The following is a 27116-nucleotide window of genomic DNA, read 5'->3' as shown; positions in this document are numbered from 1 at the left end:
ATTACTGCATTTGCCTGATGGCTTAAAAAACACAGAGCTGCTAACAGGCTGACAGGTGGAATATGTAACTGAATTGGCGCAGGTAAAATGTTGGAACGGTGCCCACTCGAAGGCTCCTGCATATTGGCGGCTGCAGCCAGCAGCCAGTGCTGGGATGGCAGAGGCTATACAGTGGGGCAGCCTTGGGGCAGGGAATGTCCACTGAGTCCTACCCGGAGGCCTCAGGGGCTTCTCTGCCCTTTAGGCAGGAAGGCTCCTCCCACCCTGCACCTGGGCTGCCCACAACAGCAGCAGCCTGTGGCCCTGGAACAGGGCAGCACAGGAAGGGCGCATGGGCATGTGGAGTGGGGCAAGATGATGACAGGGGCCCGGTCCCTTGTCACTCCAGCACCCCAGGACCAATGCTGCTGTGATCCAGAGGCCAGTTGTCATTGCCACACACAGGCAATGGGGGGGTCCTCGTGGGCAACCCCTGGGAGAGGGGACTGGTGGGGCCTGAGAGGGATGAACCAACCAAAGGCACAAGTTCCCAGAATGCCAGGGACTCTGCCTGAGGAACCTCTGCTCCCATGACACAGGGACGGGACCTCATTCACACTTCGTGACAGCAGGAACGGCCTGGGCCTCTGGGAAGGAAGGCGTAAGATAAACCCTGCGGGGCCAGAAATGGTTGACCTTTGGCATCTGGTGTCTGAGAGTGAAGGTGGCCACCTGCCAATGTGGGCTGAAGGCCTTGGATAGTGGTTCAGGACCTTCTCCTCACCCTGAGCAAAGTCACCAGGACATGGCTGGGAGCTCAGCCTGACAGCCCCCAGCCCCCAGCGTGGCCAACCCTGAGGTCCTACAGCATGGCCTGGGTGCAGGAAGAGGGGTGGCCCTGCTGTGCAGTCTTCAGGACACTCTAGGCAGGGGCTAATGGGGAGTCGGCTTCAGGGAGACTGCAACTGGGAAGGGCTGGGACCTGTGGGGGCGGAGGAGGGGACCCAGGAGTAGAGGGGCTCCTGCCCAGGTGGGGGGGCAAGAGTGGGCAGAGAGATGCACAGAGGACCTGTGGCAGCCCTGGCTCCCCCTGATGCCCACTCCAAGACCCCCAAGCTCTGGCAGTCACAGCAGTTTATTGTTGGCTGTAGGGCACCTGGTGCCCTGCTCAGGGGCCAGGCAGCGGGGGGACAGGGGAGCCGCAGGGGTCATGGCCATAAGCGAGGGGGCATGGGGGGACATGAGGCAGCCTGGTCTTCTGGGCCTGGACCCCCCCAGGGCTGTCCTGGCTGGGTCTGTCCTAGGCAGGACAGGAGGGTACCTGGAGAAGCTGAGCTGCAGAGGGCATAGGGAGTGGCCAGGCCCTCCCAGGAGCCACCCAAGTCGCCCAGACTTCAGGTCTACCATGAAGGGCCAGAGACCCACCGAGGGGGACCAGGCTGGCCCCCAGTGGGGGAGGCTGGGCACAGAGCCCAGAGCACAGCGTCGTTTCCAAGCGCCTGGCAGGTGGGGGCTCCACGCAGGCCTCACGTCTGCAGCTCCAGGAGGCGGCCGGGCTCTGAGGGGGGCGGCCCGGGCGGGCTGGCGCTGTGGGCCTCCCGGAGGTCCTGCAGCACCTGGAGCAGCTGGCCCAGCGGGTCTGTGGGGGCTGGAAGCAGACGCAGCTGTGAGGGCGGCACTCAGGGTCTCGGGTAGACACGAGTCCCCAGCGGAGAGACCTACCTTCACCAGAGCCCGCGGGCACAGCATCTGCCTCTGTGTCCCCACTCAGCTCCCGGTGCTTCTCCCTGGGGGTGGGGGGTGAGGGCAGGTAAGGGTCAGTGCCACATCCTACCTGCTGGGAAGGCCCAAGGACCCCACGTGGGGGGTGGGGTTGACTCAGTCTATGGGGGGGGGACAGGTCTTGAGCCCTGGTCACCTTCCAGTTTGCCTCTTCCAACCAATCCCTCCCCTGCCCCAAATGTGGGTCAACCAGAAAGGTTTTTTTTTTTTTTTTTTATACTAGGGATTGAGCCCAGGGGCACTTAACCACTGAGCCACGTCCTGGCCCTTTTTAGTATTTTATCAGAGACAGGGCCTCACCGAGTTCCTGAGGCTGGCTTTGAACTCACGATCCTCCTTCCCTCAGCCTCCCAAGCTGCTGGGATTACAGGCAAGCCCCACCAGAGGCTTTTCACATACCACTATCCAAACCTTGTTGCTTTGCCTTGCAAGGCCTGCCTATGAGGACACCGCCAACTGGGCCTGAAAGTCCCCTAGTGTCAACTGGTCATGAAATGGTGTTTTTTTGGTTTGTGCTGGGTGGAACCCAGAACTTTCCACATGTTAAGGGTTTACCTCAATCAGAGCTATACCCCAGCCCTTAATCTGCCCCCCAAGTTCCTTGCTCTTAATATTGACATGTTGTGACACCTAATGAGTAATAATAAAATATTCTACACAAAGTGGCTGTCCACCTTACAGCCTGCTTTGTGAAATGGTCTGTCAGCTGACCCGGTCACCCAGGGAGTGTGTGACCTGCCTTGCTCTGGGGGTTCACAGATGCACACTCAATTGGACTGTAAGATTGCCGACCCTGAGTTCCTAAAGGGACAGGACACAGTGATAGCCGCAGTACAGTTCCAAGTCCCATTCTCTGTGAGCTGGGGAGGGGCGAGCAGCCTGAAGCACCTCACAGGCCTCCCAGTCCGTTCTGGGAGGGACCGTCCCTCTGCTGGGTCTAGAAGGCCCTGGGATGCCCTCTGGGCCCTGCAGGGTTGGCCCCGCATGCTGTCCTGCTCCTCTGGGATGGGCATGTCATCTTTATGCCATGTTGTCCCTGCCTGTACATCCTTCTCTGCTCTGCCTTCTGCCAGACATCACAGACCAGCTCCAGTGCCGTCCACCACCCTGCCCCCTCCGTGTCTCTGAGGGTCCAGTGTCCCTGGCACTGCTCTTGCTATTGGAATTAAGGAGAGAATGAGTCCTGCCTGCGTGTTTCTCACAGTGTCGTCAAGAGACCGTCAAGGAACAAGGAATAAGGACCAAGGAAACATCACTCGGTTCAAGGGTGACAGGTCCCTTGGGGTAGGAAACATATCACTCGGTTCAAGGGTGACGAGTCCCTTGGGGTAACGGGTCAGGGGAGGCCTCTTTGACATGGTGGCATCAGAGTATAGGGATGGGCAAGTGAACACTTGAGAAGAGCCTTCAGGCAAAGGGCACAGCAAGTGTAAAGGGCCCGGGGTGGGGGTGGAAGACGAGGCTGAGAGGGAGGCTGGCCAGGGCACATGGGACTCGGTGGCCATGCTGATGACTTTGGTGTTTAAGTGCGTGGGCAGCAGAGGCTGTAAGCAGGCAGTGCTATCCTTTGTTCCAGGTCTCCGAGGCCCGTGCCATGGGTTCTCTGGAGAGCAGATCCTGGGAGGCTGCCAGGGAGACAGTGGAGAGGCTCAGGCCAGAGGGAGAAAAGGGGTTAGATCTGGGCTCAGTGAAAATCAGGAGGACTTTCAGAGGGTGGATGCAGAGGCCGGCAAGGCAAGGGATGGCCCTAGAACTGCAGCATGTACATCCAGAGGGCGGAGGAGAGGGAGGAAGGAAGAGCCCGGTGGGGTGAAGGCAGGATGGTGTCTGGACATCAACACGGAGCTCAGGGACCACTGGCCAGGGACGTGACTGACAGCCACAGGCAGAAGGCAGGCCCAGGTGAGGAGGAGGAGGAAGAGGAGGCCCGGGCAGGGAGCTGCCAGCTGCCAGGTCAAGAGGAGGAAGACAGAGCGTGGCCTGATCTGGCTATGTGGCGGTCACCTGTGACCTAGACAAGGGCAATCTAGACAGAGATGGGGGCAGAGCCTGACCAGACAGGCTGGAGAGAGAGTGTAAGGAGGGGATGCAGGGACATGCAGGGTGGCCAGGGCAGCCAAGCAGTGGACTGCCAGTGTAACCAGGTCCTAATCCTTGGACTCTGGAAACGTGACCAGACAGGACAAAAGGGACTTTGCAGATGTGGTCAAGTGAGGGTTGCAGAGGTGGGGGGAGGAGCCTGGATGCTCGGGGGGGGGGCTGTATGTGGTCACAAGGGTCCTCAGAGGAGGGAGGCAAGGGGGACAGAGAAGAGGACAGGAAGCAGGGGCTAGATGAGGCAGCTGAAGGGTAGGGACAGGCACAGGCCTGGGTCAAGTGGCTTTTAGAAGCTGAAAGAGGCCAGGGATTCCCCCTCCAGCCACCAGGAGGCGCCGGTGCTGAGGACACCCTGACTGCAACCCAGGGAGAGGGCTGTACTTCTGGGGTCCAGAACCCAGAGAAGGAACCTATTCCTTTCAGTCGGGTTGATGAAGTCCCCAGGAACTAACGCAGCCTGGCACCGTGGACAGGCAGCTGGTCTTAGGTCCACTCCTGGGTTAAGCGGGGATGGTGGGGCGCTGACCAGGGACGGCCGAGGGTTCTGCAGTTTACATGGGGAGGCGGGAGGGCGGGGGTCAGGCTGCAGCAGGGGGCTAGTGAGTAACTGGAGAGCCACTTCCCAGGGTGGGGCGAGATCAGTGAGGAAGACACTGCTGTCACGGTCACTGCCCCAGGTTGCAGGTCAGGTCACTGCCCAGCAATTCCCATGTAGAGCCACCAGTCCCTACTCAGGGCTCAATCGCAGCCCAGGGCCAGGCAGGCACAGGGTCAGGTTCAATGGGGGCAGAAACAGGGGGTGGGGTGGGCCAGGGCCACACTGTCAGAGAGCAGGTGGCCACGGAGACAAGACTGCTGGGGACAGCAGCCCTCAGGGAGCGAGTGCCTCTAGACAGATGGGGTGAGCTCGGGGTTCTGAGGGAGGGGCTGCGTCCTAGAGAAGGATGGGGAGGCCCAGCCCCACTGCGGCCAGGGGGTCAGGGCGGAGGGCTGTGGGCGAGGTGGCCCCATCCTCAAACACCCGCATCAGGCCCCACCCTGGGAGGCCCCTCGATGGGGCCCAGACATCCTGTTTTCAACTTCATCCTGTCTGGGCTGGGATGCGGCTTAGTGGGGCACTTGCCTGGCACGTGCCAGGCCCCCACACCACACACACACACACACAAATTAAGCATCTTTCTAATCAGGGCTGAGAGCCATGGATCAGCAAGACAGCCAGGAGCTCAGAGCTGGCCTGTGTCATGGGGCCACTGTGATCTCCACCCAGGGCAGGAAGCAGCCATGGCCCTGACCCTTAGTGCCTAGGAGAAGCCGGCCTCCTGTTTCAGAGAGGCCCTCTTCAGACACGGCTGGGAGAGAGGAAAGTGCTGGTCCCCAGTAGAAGAAAGGTGGCCAGTCCCCACAGAGCAGCAGTAAAAGAAAGGTGACCAGCCCCCACAGAGCAGCGCTCAGCCCGACTCCAGCCTTGGCCCTGGCCCAGCTCATTCCCAGGATGCACCGCTCTGTGTGGGACCTGCTGCCCCTAACCAGGGACCCCCAGTTGCCCAGCTCCCTGTGGGACTGCTGCCCCCAGCCGGGAACCCTCAGGATGGCCAGCTCCCCGTGGGACCTGCTGCTCAGCAAGGGACTCCCCCAGGATGGCCAGCTCCCCATGGGATCTGCTGCCCCCAGCCAGGGACCCCCAAGACGGCCAGCTCCCCTGGGACCTGCCGCCCCAGCAGGGCCTCCTCACCGCAGCACGGCCTCCACACCCAGCAGATGCCGGTAGACGAGCTGGGCCTCCAGGTCATGGTCGAGAGGGTCATTCCACTCCTGCAGGGTCACCCGTGACCGGGTTTTATCACAGCCCCGACCTGGCAGCAGGGGGAGGGCAGAGTTACTAGAGAACCACCAGCCACTGCCCGGTGGTACAGACAGGGAAACAAGGCCCTGGGAGGGACGGGGCTGGACACGGGCAGGGCCTGGTGTGCAGGGCCCAGGCCCTCCAGGTCCCCACCCCTCTGGCTGCCGTGGGCCTGGGCTCCTGAACCACGGGCTGAGTGGCTGGAACTGGGATGCAGGATCCAAGCCAGGGAGCTGTGGCTTCTGGAAGGCCACCTGCCCAGGGGACTAAGATCAAAGTGAGGGGGCCCCAGGCTCTTTGAAAGAGCCAACCCTGCTACCTGCCCACAGTCCCAGCTTCTTCCCTATAAAGTGGGACACTGGGCCCTGCTTCGTGGGCTACTTCACCAATGACAGTGTTGTTGCGATGGTCACAGCCACAGGTCAGGCCAGTCGGGTGGCCACTCATGCCCTACTAGTGAGCCACGGCCCACCCACAGCTCAACTGCAAGCCCAGGGCACGGCTGGCACAGGTGGCCAGGTGGCTGACCTCCTCTGTGCTATGGCCGGGGGCTCCAAATGCTGAGGCCACCGTACGGCAGGAGGGGGTAGGGAGGCCCCTGACGTTCCTGAACCACTCTGTCCACCAGCGGAGCCTCTAGCCCCATGAGACTGTTAATTAAAATTAAATAAAATTTTTTTAAAATTTAAAACCCCGTTCGCTGTCCTCCCTAAACACATTCAGTGCTCAGCATCCGTGTGCTGTGGACACGCACCACTTCCACAGTCACCCAGGGTTCTAGATGCCCAGGGCCCAGTCCCCGCCTCCCCGCAGCTCTGGTATCAGAGCTGTGCCCACTTGGGTGCCCTCTGGCATCAGGAGCAGGGGACTCCTCTTCCTGCTGTGCAAGAAGCCTCTCTGCAAGGGCAGGTCCCCAGGGCTCCCTGTTCCAGGAGTCTGGGAAGTGCTAGGTTAACCGGCTTCCAGGGCAGTTCTGGAGCTCTGAGGTCCCTCGGAGCCTCGACCTGTTCACCTCGTAAGCCACACACATCAGGTGTCCCAAGCCACCTGGTCAAGGAGCCCTCTATTCCCAGAGCACCTGGAGAGCTGGCTTCCCTCGGGTTGATCCCCTCCACAGACACAGAGCAGGGCCCGGGCCCCACCCACCTGTCTTATCCTTCTGGTGGCAGCAGCTCCACTTGTCCCCACGGAAGACGCCAGGGTGGTAGGTGCCCAGCAGGCCACTGTTGTTAACGCTCACCTTCCGCAGCGCAGACAGCCACTGGTTCAGCTCGTTCACACACTGCAGGGACACAGGCCCAGAGTGACCGCTGGCCCAGAGTGACCACAGGCCCAGAGTGACAGCCGCAGGAGGCCCGCCCTCCCCGGAGCTCCTGGGCCACCTGGACACCATGGTTCCCATCTGCCCACAGGCAGCTTGGGGACAATCAGGGAAGGCCAGCCTTCCCCACAGGGTCACAGTCACGCCGGGCACTCTGGAGCTGTGCTCCTGGGTGTTCTGGGACCTGCTAACTGTGCACAGTGGCCCTGTCACCACTTTTTCCCTGTGGCTCTGGACCCTGACCCAAAAGGGAACCCCAGAGGGCAGGGCCTGTGGGATGAGTCTGTGAACCTCCCCTGCGTTGGCCCAGGACTGCTGTCCCAGGAAGAAGCCAGGGCCCCTCACCTCAGACCTCCTGCTTGTTCCCTGTGTCCTCACCCCAGACATAATGTCCCTGCTCAAATGCCACCTCCCTGATGACCCCACATACAGCACAACCGCCCCAGTCTCAGAGTCCCTCAGTCCCCCCTCAGTCCCCCTTCCAGGCTCCATCGCCATGGACATTTAAAATATTCATTTAGTGGTCCACCTCCTCCCCTGGAATAGAAGCGGGAACCTCTTCATCTGCCACAGCATCCCTGCACCCAGAATTGTGCAGAACCTAGGAGATGCTCAATAAATTTTGTAGGTTTTTTTTTGGGGGGGGCCAGAGATGAAACCCAAGCCTCACACATGCTCAGCACGCGTTCATCACTGAGCTGCACCCCAGCCCTTTTGTTTGAGTCAGGGTCTCCCCAACTTGCCCAGGTTGGCCTTAAACTTGCGATCATCCTGCCGCAGCCTCCCAAGTTGCTGTGAGAGCAGGGGTGCACAGCTAAGCTCGGTTCCATCAATATTCTTAAGTGAATAATGACTTAATAGGGCCACCCAAGACCCCACCCGAGATGCCCAAGCCAGACATGGGCCATGGTGCCCAAGGACTCAGACCCCAGAACAAGTGCACACCCTCTCTCCCTGCACCCGCCCCGGGGCTGCACCTTGCACTGCAGGTAGGCAGTCTGAGGCCGGCCGGCCTCGTCCGTGTAGATGACCTGCATGACGTGCGAGCTGCTGAAGCTCTTCTCCTCCACCTTCTCGGCTGCCCGGATGTTGGCGAGCTTGATAAGGGTGCTCTTCTAGGACAGGCAGGGGAAGGGGCTGAGGGCCGGGCGGGGCTGCTCCACTTCCTGCCTCTGGACATCAGCCTCCCTTCTGTAATCCCAGGGGTTGGCACGGGGGACCAAGTGACGATCGCTCCTAGGGCCCAGTGAGGTGAGCAACCTCAGCAGGACACAGCACCAAGCCACTGGGAGGGGAGCAGCCTCGTTCCCAGGGATTCCCAGCTGGCCCTGGAGGGTGGAGCTCGGGAACAGCATCTGGACCCAGCATTGCCAGGGCTCTGAGGTCCCACACAGGCTGTGCCTCTGCACTGATCCATGCCCACCTGCTATCCCTGGCTCTCAGTCCTTTCCTGCCCCGCCCTGAAGACACATATATGGGACAGAGAGAAGCTGCAAATCCAGATAACCACATCCCTGAGGGGTCCCCAACCTGCCAACGCCAAATCTCCACTCCCAATCTCTCACCCCAGCTCTGTTTTTTATTTGTTTGAGACAGAATCATACTATACTTCCCAGGCTGACCTCAAACTTGTTGGCCTCAAACTTGGAATCCTTCTGCCTCAGCCTCCCGAGCAGCTGGGATTACAAGCGTGTACCATTGCACCAGGTTTCTCCCTAACTCTTGAGTACCCTCCCATAAAAATTCACTTGAGGAGGGGCTGAAGTTGTGGCTCAGTCGTAGAGCACTTGCCTAGCATGTATGAGGCACTGGGTTGGATTCTCAGCACCACATATGAATAAATAAAATAAAGGTCCATCGACAACTAAAAAAAGTTAAAAAAAAAAAAAAAAAGAATTCACTTGGGCCCCACAATAATGCCTAGCTGAGGTGTCCCCCCTGAGGGGAGGCTGTGGGTAGCAGTCCTGCACAGGGATCCACAGGACACACCCACAGAAAGGCGGAGCTTTATGCCAAGGAGCACAAGTTGGCCCAGACTTGAGGACAGGATAAGGTTTTGTTGAGGATATGGGAACTTCAGGGGGCACCCCAGGGATGGTATCTGCACAGAGCTAAAGAAACTGGCGAGTGGGAGGCCGGGAGACCAGAGGAGACCTGCTCAGAACAGAAGGGTTGGAAAAGTGCTGCAAGCAGGGACAAGACAGGCAGATGCCCAGCATGTGACGAGGACCACAGTGAACGGCAGGTCAGAGGGCAGGTGTGCAGACATCGAGATGCCATTACAGTGGAATATTATTCAGCCCCCAAAATGAATTCTGTCATTTACAGCAACAAGGAAGACACTGTGTTAAGTAAAATAAACCTGGCACGGAAAGAAAACACCGCATGTTCTCTCTTACATATAGGGAAAAAAGAAGCCATTAGAGTGTGTGGGGGGGTGTGCAGAGGAGCCAGATCCGGGCAAATACGGACACCTGCTGCCACAGAAACAGAATGTGGGCTACTGCAGAGGCCACTATGATGGAGCATGCCCCCATCACCTGGGGACCCTCAGGAACAGGCCCTGAGGTTCTGGCCTGGCTCAACCTTGAGCACTGGGTTTATCAGTGTGACCTGAGGAAGAAATGGAGAGGACCTGAGCCAGCTAGAGCCACGGGCAGAATTAAACAGGACCAAGCTTATGAAGGAAAAAATATTAAGCCCCGCTCTTCAGTTTTTCTTTCCTGAAAAAAAAATTACCCGAGTCTCAGAAGGTTGAGTTTGAGTCTATTGTGAGACATAAAAATAACAAAAGAGCCAAAGCAATACTAGTAGAGGTATGAGAACCAGAATCAGGGAGGGGATTATCCAGTCTGCTCTTCAGTATTCAGTTAACAACTGTGTGCACAGTTCCAAATGCCACAGTCCAAGAGGGAACTTGGCAATGAAGTATGCAAGATATGGAAAATGGGAAGAAAGCTCAGGGGTGCTGGGATTCCAGAGACCACACTTTGGTTTACACTCTCTGCTACATTAAGGCAGAGTCGTCGAGCCAAGACCAGAGAAGAAAGCAGACTTCAGCTCAAGGTAAGCAACTTTCCAACAGCTGCCAAGACAGAGAAGGCTACATTTACTACAGTGAGCTCCCTGTCATCATCTCTGGTGCCAAAGTCTTTTGGGTATGCTGGTGGGGTGACCCGTGACCCACACGGGGTTGGATGAGACACTCTTCGAGATCCCTCCCAGAACTGAGATGTGGCAGTTCTACACCCCTGCCTCTTCCAGGGAGCTGTTCCTGATTGTCCCAGCCTTCCTCTCTAGCAGTCTTTGTAAGCCCAGCCACCATGTGGAATCTGGCTTGCTCCTGCTTCAAACACGTCCCCAGAACTCCAGAGCATCTGTACCACTGGTGACCATGCAGTCAGCAGCATCGTGGGGAGGACAAGGGTGCAGGGAGACAGACGTATGCCACACCTGATCATGTGGCTTCAAACAAGTCCCTCTGTGCTTCTGAACCCAGGTTTCGGTAACTGGGAGTAACACTGGCAATCTGGCCGGGTTGGAGAGGAAGACTAGGGAGGTGTGGGATGACAGGGCTGACCACAGCGAGCACCTCCCAGAGCGGTCACCATGAGGGCCGTGAGGGCTTCTCACTACTGCTGATCCCTCAGGGAGAGGTGGCTTCCCCAGGAGGCAGTCAAGGGGAAGCCCTATGCAGGGCAGAAATGACACCTCCTGTGGCCTCAAATGTCTCATCGAGCCACCTAACTGTCAAAGGCTGATAATTGACACAAATGGGGACCAGAACGAAATAATGCCTACGAGGCAGGATCTTTCAATTCTGGAAGTCAAGAATCATTATGGTAATCTGGGGGTCTTTGGTAGGAGAGATGCTGGGCCCCTCAGTCAATTCCTTGAGAGCAGCAGGTGATCATTTCCTTCACCTGCCCCAGGCACACCCACCTGCTCAGGGCTGGGTATGGCACCCCCGCTGGGGTTAGGTGAGCCATCAAGGGGTCAACAAATCCATTAGAAAAGCATGCTCTCAGCCCTTCTTGGGAGGAGGTTAGGACCCTTGGAAACACTGTCTCCTTAAATCTCAGCAAGCTGGCAAGTAGGCACGATTATCCCAAATTTACAGGCTGAGACACCAAGAATCAGAGAGGTGACACTTCTCCTATGTACACAGGCTAAGCAGGGCTGGATGCCAGAACTTCATGCCTCCCCCGGCTCCTCTCAGAACCTTTAGTTCCTCTCTGCTTTCCCAGAAACACCCCTGGAGCCCCCCAACCCAACCCAGTGCACCTGACCCGGCAGCCAGGGATGAACCCGCAGCCGCTGCAGCTGCCTCGTGCCTGGGGGCAGAAGCCTCCATCCTCCTCCGCCTTGACTACCTGAAGCCCAGACACCAGATGCCCAGCTAGCCTGGCTTCCTTCTCCAGGGCAGGTGGTCCCTGGGGTGGGCCAGGGACGGGCACAGGTGCCTCTTGTCTTCTAATTCCTCGCCAGCCTCCCTCCTTACCCACCTTGGAGCTGGGCGTCTTGGCGAAGCTGAGGGCTTCGGTGGTGAGGGAGAAGTGGAGTTTCTTGAAAGAGGAGGACGTGAGGGGGCCCTTGCCCTTGGTCCTGTGGATGAAGAGCGTCCCCTCCTTCACAGGCGGTGCCTGCAAGCTCAGGGTTCGCTGCAGGTCCAGCTCTGCAGCCGGGGAGTAGGGCGGAGCAAACATGAACACGAGGCTGTGGGCGGGGCCACGGGCGGGGCGGGGCGGGGGCAGAACAGCAGCAGGCGGTGCTACGAGAGATACCAGCCACCATGGGCGGGGCCTTGGCCCCGGGGCGGAGCAAACGAAAGCGGTAGGTGGGGCCACGAGGCACAGGCAACCGTGGGTGGAGCCACTGGCCTGGAGGCTCTGGCGGGGCACAGAGAGCGGAGGCCACACGCAGAGCAGGACTCACCCTCCTTCTCCTCTATGTCCACAAGCTTGGTGATAAAGTCCTTCAGCTGCGCCACACCCTGGCGCACGGTGGGCTGTAGCGGCTCCATCCAAGCTTCTTTGGCCCTGGAAACTGGCGAGTCCATGTTGCCCACGTTCTGGACCGCCTGGGGGGTGACAGCAGGAAGGACCAGGCTTCGCGGGGCAGGGACCTGACCACTGTTCCCCACCCAGGTCAGGCTGTAGAGGCAGAAACAGCAGAAACCCTGCCCATGGGCCCACCCTCGCCCTACAGGGGATCAGGGGTGAATGGATCATGGTTTGGAACCTGATAATTAAGACCATGGAGCCCAACCTATTGGCCTTCAGGCTTAATATCAGACTGCTGCACTTGGTGGACAGACAGGTGCAGCCTGGGGGTAAGTAGACTGGGTTGAAAGGCCTGATTCACCTGACAGGCCTCGGGTTTCCTCTGTCCCTCAGCAAGTCATTCCCTTATCTGTGATATGGGGCTCAGTGGGGATGACCACGAGAAAGCCTTGTAAAGCCCAGTTCCATGAATGTATCAGGGCCAGTGGGGGACGCACTGTGGTCCAGGCCAGTGCCCCTATGCTGTATTCAACCAGCCATCCCGCCTCTGTCCACAGGCCCGCACCTTGGCCAGCAGGAGCAGCGTGCGGCTGGTGCGGGCGTCCGCGTGCCGCTCCCGCAGGTGAAAGAGCTTGGGCGACATGATGGCAGGAGAGAAGAAGCGCAGGCACAGGAAGCTGGTGACTGCGATGAACGGCACGTTCTGGAGAGGTTTGGAGAGTGGGGGCTGGATTCCCCCTGCCCGGGCTCCCGACAGTCCGCTCCCTTTGGCCCCGCCCCCGCCCCGCCTTCGGCCCCACCCCTGCTCCGCCTCCGCACCGGTTTCTTCCCCACCCGGTCAGCTCTGACCCAGTCCTGCCGGCAGGGGGCGCACCTCGTACTGGGCGCTGGGAAAGCGCTCGCGCACGCGCCGGAAGAGCTGGCGGAAGGTGGCGCGGATCACCGCTGGACAGGCGCGAACAGAGCGGCAGAGCGCGCTCAGCAGCGCCCCTAGGTGGGCGCGCAGCGTCTGTGCGCTCTGCTCCAGCACCCCGGCCTCCGTCTGCGGGCGGTGCAGCCCTGAGCACCTGCGAGGGCCGGGGCAGGTGGACAAGACCGCCGCGGTCAGCGCCCGCACACGGACAGAGAACACACAGATGGGCAGAGCAGCATCCCGTAGGCCCAGGCAGAAACAGCCGTAAACACACACTTGCAGAAAGGCAGATTCCCCACCGCTGCGCCCCCAGGGATTCCCACCAGCCTCACCCTACATCCTTAACTTCCACTTTGCTGGGGTCGAGCTCCACGTACTTCTTCTCTTCAAACACTCTGTCAATGATGGGGCCCAGGACGCCGTGCAGATACCGCATCCCTGCCACCTGGGGGCCACCACGAGCCGCACTGGTCAAGACTCCCCTGTCCAGCTGCCCACTATCTCCCCAGCCACTCCGTGCACCATTTGCCCACAGTATCCACCCAGGATGGGGCCAGGTGCACAACCAGGTGACTCAACACACTGCTTCTCATAAATGAGTGAATGGAACTCTTATGCTTTTGAGGGCACAGAGATAAAACTGGCCTTTCTGAACCTTTGTGTCATGTCACCCACAAGATGAGGATGGTATACCAGGTAGCCTCACCTTCAGAAAAGATTCCATGGACTTTGAGGCCAGAGAGTTGCTTCGGAACAGCGTGTTGGCCTCACCTACAAGCAGAGGTCCCAATGGGCAGAGGGCTGGAACAAGGCTTGGGGGGAGGAGGAGAACAGAGGACCTGGTGGCTCCTGGCCACCTCCCAACCCTGTGCCACCTCTGCTCTCGCCCTCTCCACTGGACCCATCAGCCTGCTAAGAAGGAACCCCTCCCCTGTCCAGTGTCAGCTCCTCCCGGGCCTCACTGGTTCGCCCCAGCTCCAGCTGGAAGAGCAGGTCCAGAAAGTCCTTGGCCAGCCCCTGCCCCAGGAAGAGCTTGAGCAGGTTGGTGGCCACCTCCTGGCGACGGTCTGTGCTCGTTGTCTCCTCGATGATGGTGATCAACTGTCCTGGGCCCTGCAGCAGGCAGCAGGGGAGGAAGGGCTGGGAGACCCCCAGGGAGCCCAAACCCTCCACTCGAGGACCTCAGAGCATCATGGCAAGGGTGGCTGGGCCCTGGACACTGGCCAGCCCCATGCCGCTGCTCTGCAGGATGGGTTTAGGACAGGCAGGGCAGGTCCACTGGCCCTGGGCCCGCCCACCTTCCCCCAGGGCCCCCTCACCTGGGTGCCCAGCTTCACCTCCCGGCACAGCAGCTGCACCAGGGGCTGGTAGCAGCGCGAGGGCAGCACCACCTCGTCCCGCAGCCGCACCTCCAGCTGCAAGGAGCCCAGGCTGCCCCTGGAATGGGTGGCCTGTGACCTCTCCACCAGGGAGGCAGGCCACCCTGGGCAGCAGCCCCCCACCCCGTGCACCCCCCCCAGCCCCACCTGGGGACTTGCCTCCTCAGGACAACCTCACAGTCTCTCTGCCCTGCCCTGCAGTTGCCCTGCCCCTGGCTCTGTCTGCCCTTCTCTCCCCAAAGCCCCTCCTGCCTCAGTTCTCAGGGACTCCATCCTTCCTCAAGGCTAGCACCCTGCTGCCTCAGACTCCTGCAGCCCCCAGGCTTGGCTCAAGTGGGCACACCAGCCTCCTCGACCTCGAATATGTAAACTCCCCGGTGGGGCTGGGGGCAGCTCAATGGCAGAGCACTTGCCCAGCATGCACAAGACCCTGCGTTCCATCCCCAGGATCACAAGAAACTCCCAGAACAGCACCTTCTCTCTCTCTCTCTCTCTCTCTCTTACACACACACACACCCACACACTCCTTATCCCAGAAGCAAATCCCCAGGCCCCACGACAACCTGCCAGGGAAACTGAGGCTCAGGCAGCTTAAGCAAGTTGGCACAGGAAATCTGACCTCTAAGCATCTTTGCTCCGACCCTCCTGGTGAGGGCACCCAACGAGGCTTAACCTTCTCCATGTCCCCCCGCACACAGCCCGGGAGGTCAGTAGGCTGCGCTGGCCAGAATACACCCCGCACCCGGCAGAAGCTGTCAGAGGAGACCCTGGGCCCGTTCTTTGGAAATGCTTTGGGCTGGACACACACCCGGCCACCTGCTCCTTCCTGTTAAGGGTATGCATGGAGGGGGGCATGGGGGAACTTCTGCAGGGTGACAAGGCAGAACCAGCCAAGGGGTGCAAGTAGGCCAAAGGACTTCCTGGGCAGGGACGCCAGATTTAACAAAATAGCAACACAAGACAGTTAAGTTTGGAATACCCCATGGTCATTCCTGCATCATCTGGAATTCAGTTTGCCGGGGTGTCCTGTCTTCTCTCTGGCACCCTGTCCCTGGAGAAGCTTGGGGAGGGGCTTAAGGCTTATGGCTCTGAGAGACTGACTCTAGGACTTGCACCCTGGTCTGAGGCCTGCAGAGAAGCCCTTAAAAGGAAAGCGTCTGAGGGCTTGTTCTAGAAACTGCCAGAGGCAGGACGGCTGTGTAACCCCGAGCTCAGCGCAGGACGGTGGGACAGGACAGGCGGTGGGTCCTGCTGGCTGGCAAGGACTGAAGGAAGCCTTGGCTGAGCCCCCTGCCCTTCTCCTGCCTGGTGGCCAGCAGCCAGCCCTCAAATCTCAGACCCGCCCCAGGGCACTCACCCGCCTCGCTGGCTCTTAGACTGGTCGGGCTGCAGCCGGAACCAGCCTTCCTCTTGCTGGGCAGCATACAGCCTCTGCATGTTGACCACCACCTGGGGGCAGGACAGGCGGGGGCTGGGACACTCAGGCCCCTCCCTCCCAGGTACTGTTCTCTTGGGGGAAGGGCACCTTCCAAGGGCGCCTGAGCACCAGCCGCAGTGGGTGGGGGAGCTGCTGGTCCTGGGCTTCCTGGGCGCTCCTCTCTGGAGAAACTGAGGCAGGTCCCTGAGGGTGGGATGGTGGGAATGGGCGCCGGGTGCTGTCTGGGGTGTGTGTGCGTGTGCTTGCGTGGGGAATGGAGGGGTGTTACCTTGCCCAGGAAGTCATTTCGGCTGACGAGGTCCCAGTCCCAGGCCTCAATGCACAGAGCCTCCGCAGCCCCCTCCTCCAGCTCAAATTCAAATGTCTCGTTCCATCTAGGGTAGCAGGATTTCTTCACAACCTGTTCAGAAAGGGGCAGGGGTGGGGCTCCCTCGACAGGGCTTCCGAGGCCCAGCCAAGGGCAGAGTTGCCCTGGACACTGTCCCTGGCTCTGCAGTAGCAGAGGTGAAAACTTCCTGTCCAAAGCCAAGCACAGTGGTGAGACACCTGTAATCCCAGTGACTCAGGAGGCTGAGGCAGGAGGATCACAAGTTTGAGACTAGCCTCAGCAACTTAGTGAAACCCTACCTCAAAATAAAGAAATAAATAAAAAGAGAACATGGCTCAGTGGTAAAGTACCCCCGGGGTTAATTCCAAGTACAAAAACAACAACAAAAAGCAACCTTCTGGGCTGGGATTGTGGCTCAGTGGTAGAGTGCTTGCCTAGCAGGCATGAGGCGCTGGGTTCAATTCTTAGCACCGCATATAAATAAACAAAAGATCCATCAACAACTAAAAAAAATTAAACAAAAAACAACCTTCCTGTCCAAGACCACCCATTTCACAGATGGGGAAATAGAGGCCCAGAGTAGCAAACAGAATTGTCCAAGGCCACACAGCAAAACAGAAATGGCACTGAGAACCTGTATCACCCTCCCCCAGGTCTGTGCCCACTACCCTACCATCTCCTGGAGGTGACAAAAGGAGGATGGGAAGCTGTGGCACTTCTAAGAGCACCCTCACTGTGCTGTCTTGACCGACTCTCCGCCCTCTCCAGCATGGCCAGGCATGAAAGGAGCTGGCAACAGAAGGGCTGGGACCTGTTCTGTCGCCTCAGAGGGGATGCCCCACGTCCCTGAGCCTCATCTGGAAACTCCAGTTCCAACCTGGCTTCTCAGATGGTGGAGAGGGGGCGGGTGGTGAGGGCAGGGCTGGTGGGGGAAGAGTCCCTGGGCTTCCCCGGCCCTCCCCAGCCCACCAGCCTCCTCACCGAGGTCTCCTGTGTCCGGCCGTTGTAGTGCACTCGGACAAAAGGGTCAGATGCGCCATTCCGGTCCTTTGGGGCTAGGTCCCTGATGGTGGGATAGGGACAGTGGATCACCCACCTGTCACCTGGGTCTGCTGCCCCAGCTTGTCATCGCCTCGAGGTAAACACACCAGGCTGGAAAGGCTTGGGCTCATCCTGTCCCTGGCAAGCCGGCTGTGGACAGCACCTGTCCCCTTTCTGAGCTCCTCTTCCCACAGCGGTCACCCCCTGTTCCCCACATGGCCAAAAATGTCCCATGGTGGAGGCCACGGCTCCCTCTGACTGGGCGGCCACAGGCCAGCTGCTGCACCTGACTCTGGGGTGGGGTGGGGGGAGTGAAGCCAGGTCAGGCCCCACCCACTGTTCCCTGGGCAGTCCTGGGCAGGGGCCCCCTCTGAGCCTGTTTCCTCATTAGTAAAATGGAGAGGATGAGACCTGCCCCACTGAGGCCTGCCGACGGCCCCCTGCTTGAGGTGGGCGAGGTGCAGGCCCCGTCAATCACCCTTTCCTCTCTCCATAGACGGATCTTTACAAAGCCCAAATCTGGCCCTGGCGCCCCTAGTGGAAGAACAGAGTCCACCCTTCTTCTATCTGCTGTATGTTTTAGTTTGAAGCCTCTTAAAACTGTCTAAGGAGCTGGGGACGGTGGTGCACACCTGTAATCCCAAAGGCTTGGGAGGCTGAAGCAGAAGGATCTCAAGTTCAAAGTCAACCTCAGCAACTTAGCGAGGTTGATTTTAGGCCCTGAGCAACTTAGTAAGACCCTGTCTCAAAAAAAAAAAAAAAAAAGCCTAAGGGGCTGGGGTACGTGTAGCTCAGGGTACAGCGCTTGCCCAGCCTGCTAGAGGCCCCAAGCTCCATCTCCAGAACTGCAAAAATGGAAAACACAGCTCTAGTAGAACCCCGAGGTTTGGCCTTGAGATTCTGCCCAGAGCAAGGAGAAAATGTTCTGTTTCCCTGAGCTGCAAACCAGCCTTCTCACGCTGCTGCCTCGGGACTCCATGAGACTCACTGAGGATAGCAGGGAACAGGTCCCCCGCCCCTGGCTCTCAAAGGGGCTGGGACCACCACTCCCCCTACCAGGACTTGCTAGGAAGCAGCGACACGGAGCCAGCCACTGGGTCCCCCACAATCTCCGAGAGGAGAGGGCTGAGAGAGGTGGTTTTGGACAGAGGGTGGGCCAGGGAGAAGGGCTTTGTGATTCCCATTCCCAGGGATAGGGACTGGAGCCACGGACAGCAGCCTGGGATTCCAGGGCTCGCAGCGTGTGCGTGCACACACATGTGGGCACCAGTGCCCCAGACAATCTGGTGCCAGGCAAGGCTGGGAACGGAGGAAGTGGGTGGGCAGGGGCCGGCGGGTGGGGAGGGAATGGGAGAGCATGGGGGTGGCTCTGCCCGAGTCCAGCCATGTCCACTGCCCCAGCCCTGGGGCCAAAAATAATGCAGGGGAAACCACAGGATGCCTGAGGTGTCCGTCACCCAACCCCCCTCCCTGCAGGAGAGACATTTTCCTGGGGTGGGGGACCCTCATTCAGGATGCTAGCTAGGCTGCCCACTGGCCCAGGGACAGGGGGACTCCAAGGAGAGGGTTTGGAGCCAGAGGGGAAGCCGCTACTCAAGGACCATGTGTGACTCACACCGGCCCCAGACAGGAGTGGGGCCTGCAGCTAAAAATACCGTGGGGGCGGGGGGGGGGTGGCCCTGCCACAGGTGACTCAGGCCCACAGCCATCCAAGCCACTGTCCCTCCTGGAGATGAGCGTCCCTACCCCAGCACACACACCCCATGTGGAGATCCTCAGCAACTCCCTCCTGCAGGACCCAGGACCTGCACCTGCACACTGACCAGGCCAAGTTCATGCTGGGGTCAACCAGGGGCAGCCCAGCCTCAGCGCTGGAGCATCGTCCCCGGCACCCCCATCCCTGCTCCAGGGTGCCCGGAGCTCCCTGTCAGAACACTATCCCTTCCCTGAAGGGCCACGCCCCGGGGTGGAGGTCACCCAGGTGACATCTTTGAGTCAGGAAAGCAGCCCCAGAGCCTCTTAACAGCAAGCTCTGGCGGGAGGCGGCCTTGGGACCCAGGCATGGAGCAGGGGAGGCGGCCCGCCCTCCACAGTGGGCCCAGTGTCCCAGGCCCTGTCCCCCTTCCCCACACCTCACCTGGCCTCCAGCACAGAGCAGCGCAGCCGACGGGCCGGGGTCCCGGGCACCACCTCCAGCCGCAGGTGGATCTCGCCCTGCACCTCCTCGTCAGGGTCGACCTCGGTCAGGTGGGCCCACCCGGTGAAACCTGAGGGGCTGAGGCTCAGCCAGGGGTCTGGCCCGTCCCTCCACCCTCACCTCAGCCTCCAGGGTCCCCTGGGAACCTCTCAGACACCTGTGAGGGACACAGCTGTCCCAGGACAGCTGGAGAAACTGAGGCCCACACACTGAACAGCAGCAGCTAGGATGGGAACCTCGGTGGGCGACCTGGGGCCTGCGGACTCACTCTGCTGCCATCAGCACTGGGGGGTCCTGGCCCTGACTGGTCAGGGGCTGCCTTTCGGTCCTCACTTTCCCCACCTTAAAATAGGAGGCAGAAGCTCCTCTAGGGCTGCAGGGGGGATCTGAAGCACAGGCAGAGAAGTGACAAGGGTCCCCAAGAACAGCATCACTGGGCACGTGGACCCCAGAGGGGCTGCTGGGGCTGCAGCAGAGGCAGCCTCTGGCCTGGCAGGTCACAAGGCTCCATGAGTCAGCAGAGCCGGCTGCCCCCACAGGCCTGCCCGCCCCAGGCTCACAGACAGGAGCAGGTGTGTATGGGGAAGCCAGCAAGGGGGTCACAGGGACTCAGGCACCCAGGAACTCCTCCTAGTTTGAATCCTCACATAAGCCCAGAGAAGGCAAGACCTGCCCACGGTCACACAGCAAGGCTGGGGCAGGGCTGACACCTGGAAACAAGGTCTGCATCCCAGAATAATCCAAGGGGTTCTCCAGCCTGGATCAGCTGAAGGCCAACCTCCCCAGGCTTGGGGCAGACTGCAGACGGAGGGGACCCCATGACGGGAGAAGCTAGCTCAACCGAGGAAGGCTCTGTTCACCTCGGCAGCAGAGTATCAGGAGTCCCTTCCTCTGCCTGCACGGGCCTCAGGTCCCACCACTGGCAGCCCCTCTTTGCCCTAGGGGAGGTTCTGTCTCAACCTGGGGCCCAGGACATAGAGCCAGGGGTGCAAAGGACGGCCAGAAGCCCAGGCTTCAGAGAAGGATGGCAATGACTCTCCCTGAGCTGGGGACGTGTGGGAGCCCCCAGGGAAACCTCGCAGTGGGCAGGAGGCCAGGGCTGGGCAAACCAGTGGAGGCAGGGTTGGGGGACGGGGAGGCAGGAGCCAGCGGGACTCCCTCTCTGGATCTTACCCTTCGGGAGGGAGGCCAGGGTGTCCCTTGTGAGGCAGACCTTGCCGATGACGTCGTCCCGGCTACAGGGGGAGATGGAGTCAAAGCCAGGCAGGGCCGTGGTACCTACTCCCTGGGGGCCCAGAACCCCACCCCACAATTTCAGGGCCCTGGGGGAGTAGTGAGCTTGGGCCAGTGGAGCTGGACCTGACCCGGATCCCGGGCATTCTCCCGGGCACATGATGCCCCTGCCTGTGGACACCAAGTACACCCACGGAGGTGCCTACCCGTGGCCCAGGCCCGTTCCACCGTCACACCCGCTGCTCACTGTGCTCACCTGCACACACGCACAGGCACAGGCCCTGCCTCCTCTCAGGCCCACAGTGGCCACCTGCCAGCCCAGCTTCAGAGCCAGACACACCCACCTGAGTGCGTCCTCGTCCAGGACATAGAAGGCCACGGCGTGGAAGGTGGGCGGCAAGTGCACTTGATACTCCTCGCCCCAGAAGGGGCACAGGGTCTTCCACACAGTGGCTGTCCTGCAGGAGAGGACCCTCAGCACTTCCCAGGCCACCTCCCGCTCGGGGCAAGGGCAAGGCAGGGCCGTGTGAGTCGTGCCGCCCTCTTCACAAATTCTCCCACCCCAGGTAACACAGGCTGTGTTGGACGTGTCCCCCTCTCAGCTCCCACTGTCCACCACCAGTCTGTACTCCCTACCTTCCTCTCTGTCCTGGATGGGACCCAGGACATTTATGTATGGGACTAGTCCCACAGTTGGGAGCAGACGGCCTCAAGTCACATAGCAGGAAGCCTGGCTGGGCACTGTGGTGCACACTATGATCCCAGTGACTCAGGAGGCTGAGGCAGGAGGATTGCAAGTTTAAGGCCAGCCTCAGCAACTTAGCAAGGCTCTAAGTAACTTAGTGAGACCCTGTCTCAAAACAAAAACCAATGAGGGCTGGGGATGTGACTCGGTAAAGTGGCCCTGGGTTCAATTCCCAGTGCCAAAATAAAAAAAAAAAGTGTGGTGGGGGCTAAAAACCTAGCCTCCAGCCTCACCCAGCTCTGGCCGAACCTCTAAGATCAGCGCCTTCAGCTCCTGGGACTCAGCAGGGCATATGACTGAGAGGCCTGGATGGAGGCTGGGGTCACCCCCTCCCAGGCTGACCACTTCTCAAACCCTGTGGACTCTGGGGCCTTGGTTTTCCTGTCTCTGCTGAGACCATCAGAACTGCCACGCCCCTGTCCCTGCTTTCCATCCATGGCCTGGAGAAAGGCTGGGCCACTACTTGCAGGTGGGGAGGAGCTGTGAGTTGGTGGCCTTGGCTGGGGTCAGCAGTGGCCACTCCAGTGTGCAGAATAGGGAAGCCGCTCTGGCCACAAGCTTAGAGGCAGGAGCCTGGGTGAAGGAGGGGATGGACGGCAAAGACCCAGCAGACAGGCAGGACATCGAGGAGACCCGGTCCTTCTGGGCCCAGAGGGAGGCAGGCCTCACTGGGGGACAATCACAGGAAGGAAGGGCCCAAAGTCAGAGCGAGGATGGGGCAGGGGGGAGGGGAGGGCTCAGCTCCAGTCTTCCAGACTTGAGACCTTGTCAGGCTGTGCCACGTAGGTACTGAGGGGTGTGACCTCGGGACAGTCACCCAGCCTGAGCCTCAGTGGCCTTATCTGGGTGGGGCCTAATGACTGTGATGCACTGAGAGCTAGCAAAGGCTTGGCTCCAGGCCAGGGGGAGAAGTGCACTCTAAGTGACAGCACTGTGACTCTGCATCGTGATCCCTCTCTTGGGGGCTGTGAAGACTGCAAAGACCAACAGGCGGTCCAGGCCCTGGGTGGGGCACCCAGAGGGCCACAGAGACCAGCACGAGGGTCAGGCATCAGCCAGGCCAGCTACAGGGGAGTCTTCGAGTCTTGTCTTTTTCTTTTTCTTTTGTCTCTCTTCTCTTTGTGGCCCTGGGGATGAAACCCAGGGCTCCACGCATCCTGAGCAAGCGCTTTACCATGTGCCACACCCCCCAGCCCACAGGTGGCTCTTCTCAACTTCCAGCTGATGTGTCAGGACACAGGCGGGTTGGGGACTCCAGAGCTGGACCTTTCTGGGAGGAGCAGGTGGCTGAAGAGGGAGCTCAGGGGCCCTCAGGATCTGGGCAGGGTTGTACCTGATGATGGGCTCATTGTCCACCTTGACGATGCAATAGGGGTCGCTGCTGCCATTGCTGTAGGAAAGACGGACAAGGGGCAGAGCTGGTGGGCGGGACCTCCTGGGCAGCCCCTCCCTCTGCCAGCGACCCTGGGGGACCCCTGAGGAAGACAGTGCCAGTGAAGGCAGAGGCGTGGCACCTGGGCTGGAGACTAAAGGCTCCTCAGGCCAGAACATGCGCCCACCCTCGCCTGGGAGAGGTGGTGGGGGAAGGCAGGGCCCCGGGAGGCTCCTTCCTACCCACCTCCACCTCGCCCCACACAGTGTCCAGGCAACAGCCCGCCCACGCCAGCATCCCAGCACTCAACATGAAAGTCTTGCCCCTTACTCTCCCCTCTGAGCCTTTGCTGCTACTGACCCTGCTGCTGGGACTGTCCCCAGGCCCCTCCTCAGCCTCAGAGACAGCAAGGGCTCCCCCCGAGTTCTGCCACCACCTCCACTGTCTCCTCCCAGCCCTGGGAGTGAGGCCTTCCGGCCTCCCCCACATGCCAGAGCTACCTGAGGATGGGGACTACTTCTGTGTCACAGGGCCCAGGACAGGGCTTGGCACAAGACAGGGCCTCCCCAGGGGTTCACTGACTGAATGAATAAAGGAGGGAAGGAATAAGGGAACGGTTCCCCAGCCCTATTTGGGTCCCCCAGTCTCAGATGGGTGGGGGGTTTGTAGGGTTGAGAGGGGCCTCCAGCCAGCCCAGGGTGCTTACTGGGCAAAAAGGAGGAAGGTGCTCACTGTCTAGAACTGTCCCTCAGCCTGGCCTCCACAAAAAGGAAGTACATTTATATAAAATCCCGCTGCCACTCGCCAGTTCTCTAAAGGAGTTCTTCCGGCAGAGGACTCCCCGGGGCAGCAGCTCCAAAGGCCCTCATGACCTAGGAATATCCACCAAGCCTGATTTGTAAAGAATGAACTGCCAACCCAGCACAATGACCTCCCCTACGCCTTCACCCAACAGCCCCTCCTGGGTGTGTGACCCCAGCTTGCATCTTGCCAGCCCAAAGCTGGGCAGCTCCAGGCCTCAGCCAGGCCCCCGCGTGCCCCTGGGCTGGGCTGGGCTGCAGGCCCCAGAACCACACTCAGAAGCAGCAGGCGGAGGTCAGTTCAGGCTGAAGCCTAAGGGGACCTCTTTGGGCTGTGTCCCATGGGATAGTGTCCCCTCTGTTCTGCTACTGCCTGCTGACCTCAAGGCCCCTCAGGGCAGGGGACCACTTGCTCCACTCAGCTCCCACTCTGAATGGATGCAGGGAGAACGCTGAGGCTGGCAGGCAGGGTGGCTGGAGTGGGCACAGGCTTGGGGGCAGGGGCAGAACATGCACAGGACAGTGCTGACTCAACAACTGGACCAGAGGGGTGGGAGGGGACAGTGTCAAGAGTAGGCTGAGGCCAGGTGTAAGGACCTGGGCCCAACTGCATTGCCTGATGAATTCTTGGTGAATCCTGCCCACGTCCTCCAACTTAGTGAGACCCCTGGGCTGTACCCTCTCCCACTTCTCCTTGCCCCAGCCCATGTCCACTGGCCCCGTCTGGCTCCTTGTGGGCCTCTATATTTAGGGCCTTGGCAGTTTCTAGGCTGGGGAAGAGGAAAGAGAGGGCAAACCCCAAAATAGCCCTGGGCCTGTCCCCAGGGCCACTGGGTGTGGGAACCACTGGGTCACTGGTCACTGTGGGACCCAGCTCCTGCCCACTGACCTAGGTACTGGGGATGGGAGCCAGCGGGGAGCATGGCTTTTTCAGAGCAGACAGGTTCTGAAAGCTGCTGGTGGTGGAGGCAGCTGTGTTCTGGGCCTGTGAGGTAGAAACTCAGGAAAGGCAGTGGCAGGAGGAAGGGGCAGCTGTGCAAGGAGGGGGTCCCTCTCATACAGGCTATAGCCAAGATGGCCACCAGGGAGGTGGTGAGCTCCCCATCCTCAGAGGTATGCAACCCTGGCTGGCCGGGATGCGGCTCAGGAGATAGGCCCAGGGCTGGTGAGACACTGCAGGCCACCTGCTGCCTCAAGTGCTCGCAGAGGCCTCCCAGGATCTCCAAGCCCCTGGGAGCCCTGTAGCCAATGCGCTGCCTGGGATCTTGAGGCTCAGGCCCCAAAACCCCTGCAACCTTGGTCGGGAGAGGGTGCTTGGCCAGTCAGCAGTGGACAGAGTGGCTCACTTCTCTGCTGTGGGACCTGAACCTCAGCTTCCTCATCAGCCAATTCTGGAAATGTAGCTCACGGGGTTCATGAAGGCCTATGGGAAGGTCCCTGACTCTCCTCTCCCACTGACCAGGTCCCTCCGGCCACTCACAGTGCCAGGAGGAATGAGTCACAGTGTCTGCCCTCATAGTTGGAGGGGACAGGCAGCCCCTGAAGGGGTGGCTGCCACACCAAGGGCTGGGCCATGAACCTTGCCTGGGGCACCAGGGAAAGCCCTGGGGAGGAGTTTGAGAAGAGACCTGAAAGACCAGCAGGAGCTGTCTGCAGGGCTCCGAAGGCCACTCAGGAAAGCAGAAAACCCCAACATCAGAGGCAGGGCTTCGAAGGGCGGGGCCCACAGGCGCGGGGTGGAGTTTATGAGATGGCTCAGACCTGGGTGTAAGTTGACAGGTTAGAGCTGTGTACACCAGCCACCTTGGGGAAGGCAGGGAAGAGATGGTGAGGGGTGATAGGAGAGGTGAGGGACAGGGACGGGGAACTGGGTGAGGAAGGATTCTGGAGGCAGAACCAACAGGATGTGGACATCCTTTGCCCAGAGTCCCTAGCTGTGCAGGGGACAGGGAACACCAAATTTGGCCTGCCAGGTGGGCACAGCCCAAGGGCTTCATGGCTCTGGACTGCTGAGAACCCAGAGCTTGGCACTAGGGCCAGCTGCTGGGTTGGGAGGGAGGCGACAGACGGAGGGACTGCTCCTTCCAGCCACCACCAACCAGAAGCAGCCAAGATGACCTAGTTATCAGTGCCAGGGTGGGGGGTGCTTGAAGGTGGGGCCTGGGGGCTGACACCCTTCTAGAGACCCATCTCACAGCTGGTCGGCCTTCCACCCCAACAGACCTCATTCCTAGCCCCCGACAGCCTCCTCCTATTCACAGAAACCCACCTCAAATCGCCCACCCCTCCCTCCCCATTGCCATGGCAACTGCTGAGCTCGGCCTCCTCAGGCCCAGGGGGCCTTGAACTGGAACCGCTCCCAGCGCTGAGCGTGCTGGGAAGCTTACCCGGGCCACTGTTTGTGTGTGCCAGAGAGATGCCCTCGCTCCCCGCTTCCCGCTGCAGGCTCGCCACTTCTCTGCATCCGGGAGCCTGCTGAGGAACCCCAGGGGCAGGAAAGGTCCAGCCCAGCAGACTTTGGACCCTGGGCCTCCTCTGGGATCCCCTTCCCTCCCTCCCTCTTCTTCCAAGCAGCCAGTGCCCCTCCAGCTCTGTGCTTTGCACCTCTCCTCCGGGGGATTGGGCAATCGCAGTGTCCTGAGACAGAAGAGGAAAGGGAGGCTTCCCGAGCAAGGAACTGCCTTCCGCGGCACAGAGGAAACCCCGGGCAGAGCTGAGATGGGGAGCCAGGGGTCCCACAGCTCAGCCTTGGGGCACAATGAGAAAGATGCAAGGGGCCCCCGAAAGCCCCCCAGATCTGGCCAGGGACCTGTCAGCAGCTCTTAAGAGCCCTAGATGCAAAGCCTTGATCTGCTACCTGGAGCCAGGATTTCATGCTTCTGATCTCGGTTTTCTCATCTATAAAATGGAATGGTGAGCCCTGAGTGCTGGGGGGGCTGTAGGGATTAAATGCATGTCTCAGGCAAAGCAGGGGGCTCAAGCAACGATTACCACCGGGCGCCCACACCCTGCTCATCTTGCACCAGTCCTGGCCTCGAGACCCGGGACAGCCCCTGGCCCCAGCGCCCGTCAGGTACACACTTCGGGGTACTACGGGCTCCGGAATTAGGGAGGAAGATCCCTGTTTCTAGGGGGCACCCCACCTCTACCAGCCACACCCTGAGTAGTTCTCCCTACATGTCACCTCCGTACTGGATTCTGTCCTACCACAGCCCCTTCCTCGGGAGCCGCTCCCCCAGGGCTACGCTAAGCCCCTTAGCGATCCCCGCCCCCTCGTCACTCCCCCAGTGCTCACTGGCATTCTCCCCCTATCGCCACCCCTATCCGAAGCCCGCAACAAATCTTCTCACTGTCCCCATTTTCACTGCCGGTCCCCCTCTGGGGCAGCAGTCGCCACGCCCTCACTACCCTTCCACTTGTGGGCGGGCCGCGTGGACCCCGGAAAGGTCAGGCGTAAGGGGGACAGCTCCCCTTCCCGGAAAGTTGGGGCGCCCACCCCTGGCGGCGCTCACATGTCCTTGGCGGGCAGGTTCTTCCCCTCCACGATGCGGATGGACAGAGAGCTGCGCTTGGCCATCGCGAGTCCGTGACGCGGGGGCCTGGCGGGTAGAAGCCAGACGCCAGGGTCCGGGGCAGCCGGCGGGC

At 60.2% G+C, this 27116-nt stretch overlaps 1 protein-coding gene across 2 annotated transcripts; it reads right to left on the bottom strand.

Moving 5' to 3' along the window:
* Window positions 1-1096: 1096 nt before the first annotated feature.
* On the bottom strand, window positions 1097-27116 carry Rasa4b (RAS p21 protein activator 4B). 2 transcript variants are annotated; one of them, XM_027952964.3, is made up of 21 exons: window positions 26984-27116; window positions 22633-22689; window positions 20899-21012; window positions 20495-20556; window positions 19262-19391; window positions 17065-17146; window positions 16024-16155; window positions 15675-15766; window positions 14258-14375; window positions 13901-14051; window positions 13645-13709; window positions 13271-13383; window positions 12900-13092; window positions 12591-12728; window positions 11958-12102; window positions 11528-11697; window positions 8000-8137; window positions 6848-6983; window positions 5591-5711; window positions 1702-1766; window positions 1097-1627 (listed from the first exon to the last, which is right to left on the bottom strand). In XM_027952964.3, the coding sequence occupies exons 1-21, from the start codon at window positions 27046-27048 to the stop codon at window positions 1506-1508; spliced, it is 2409 nt and encodes an 802-aa protein (XP_027808765.2). In that variant the 5' UTR covers window positions 27049-27116; the 3' UTR covers window positions 1097-1505. The 2 variants fall into 2 exon arrangements, with proteins under 2 accessions (XP_027808765.2, XP_071461445.1); XM_071605344.1 differs by having other exon boundaries at window positions 8000-8134.

Source organism: Marmota flaviventris, chromosome 19, assembly GCF_047511675.1.
Source record: "Marmota flaviventris isolate mMarFla1 chromosome 19, mMarFla1.hap1, whole genome shotgun sequence".
In the NCBI taxonomy this organism is placed as follows: Eukaryota; Metazoa; Chordata; class Mammalia; order Rodentia; family Sciuridae; genus Marmota; species Marmota flaviventris.
This window is presented reverse-complemented; position numbering and strand designations above follow the sequence as displayed.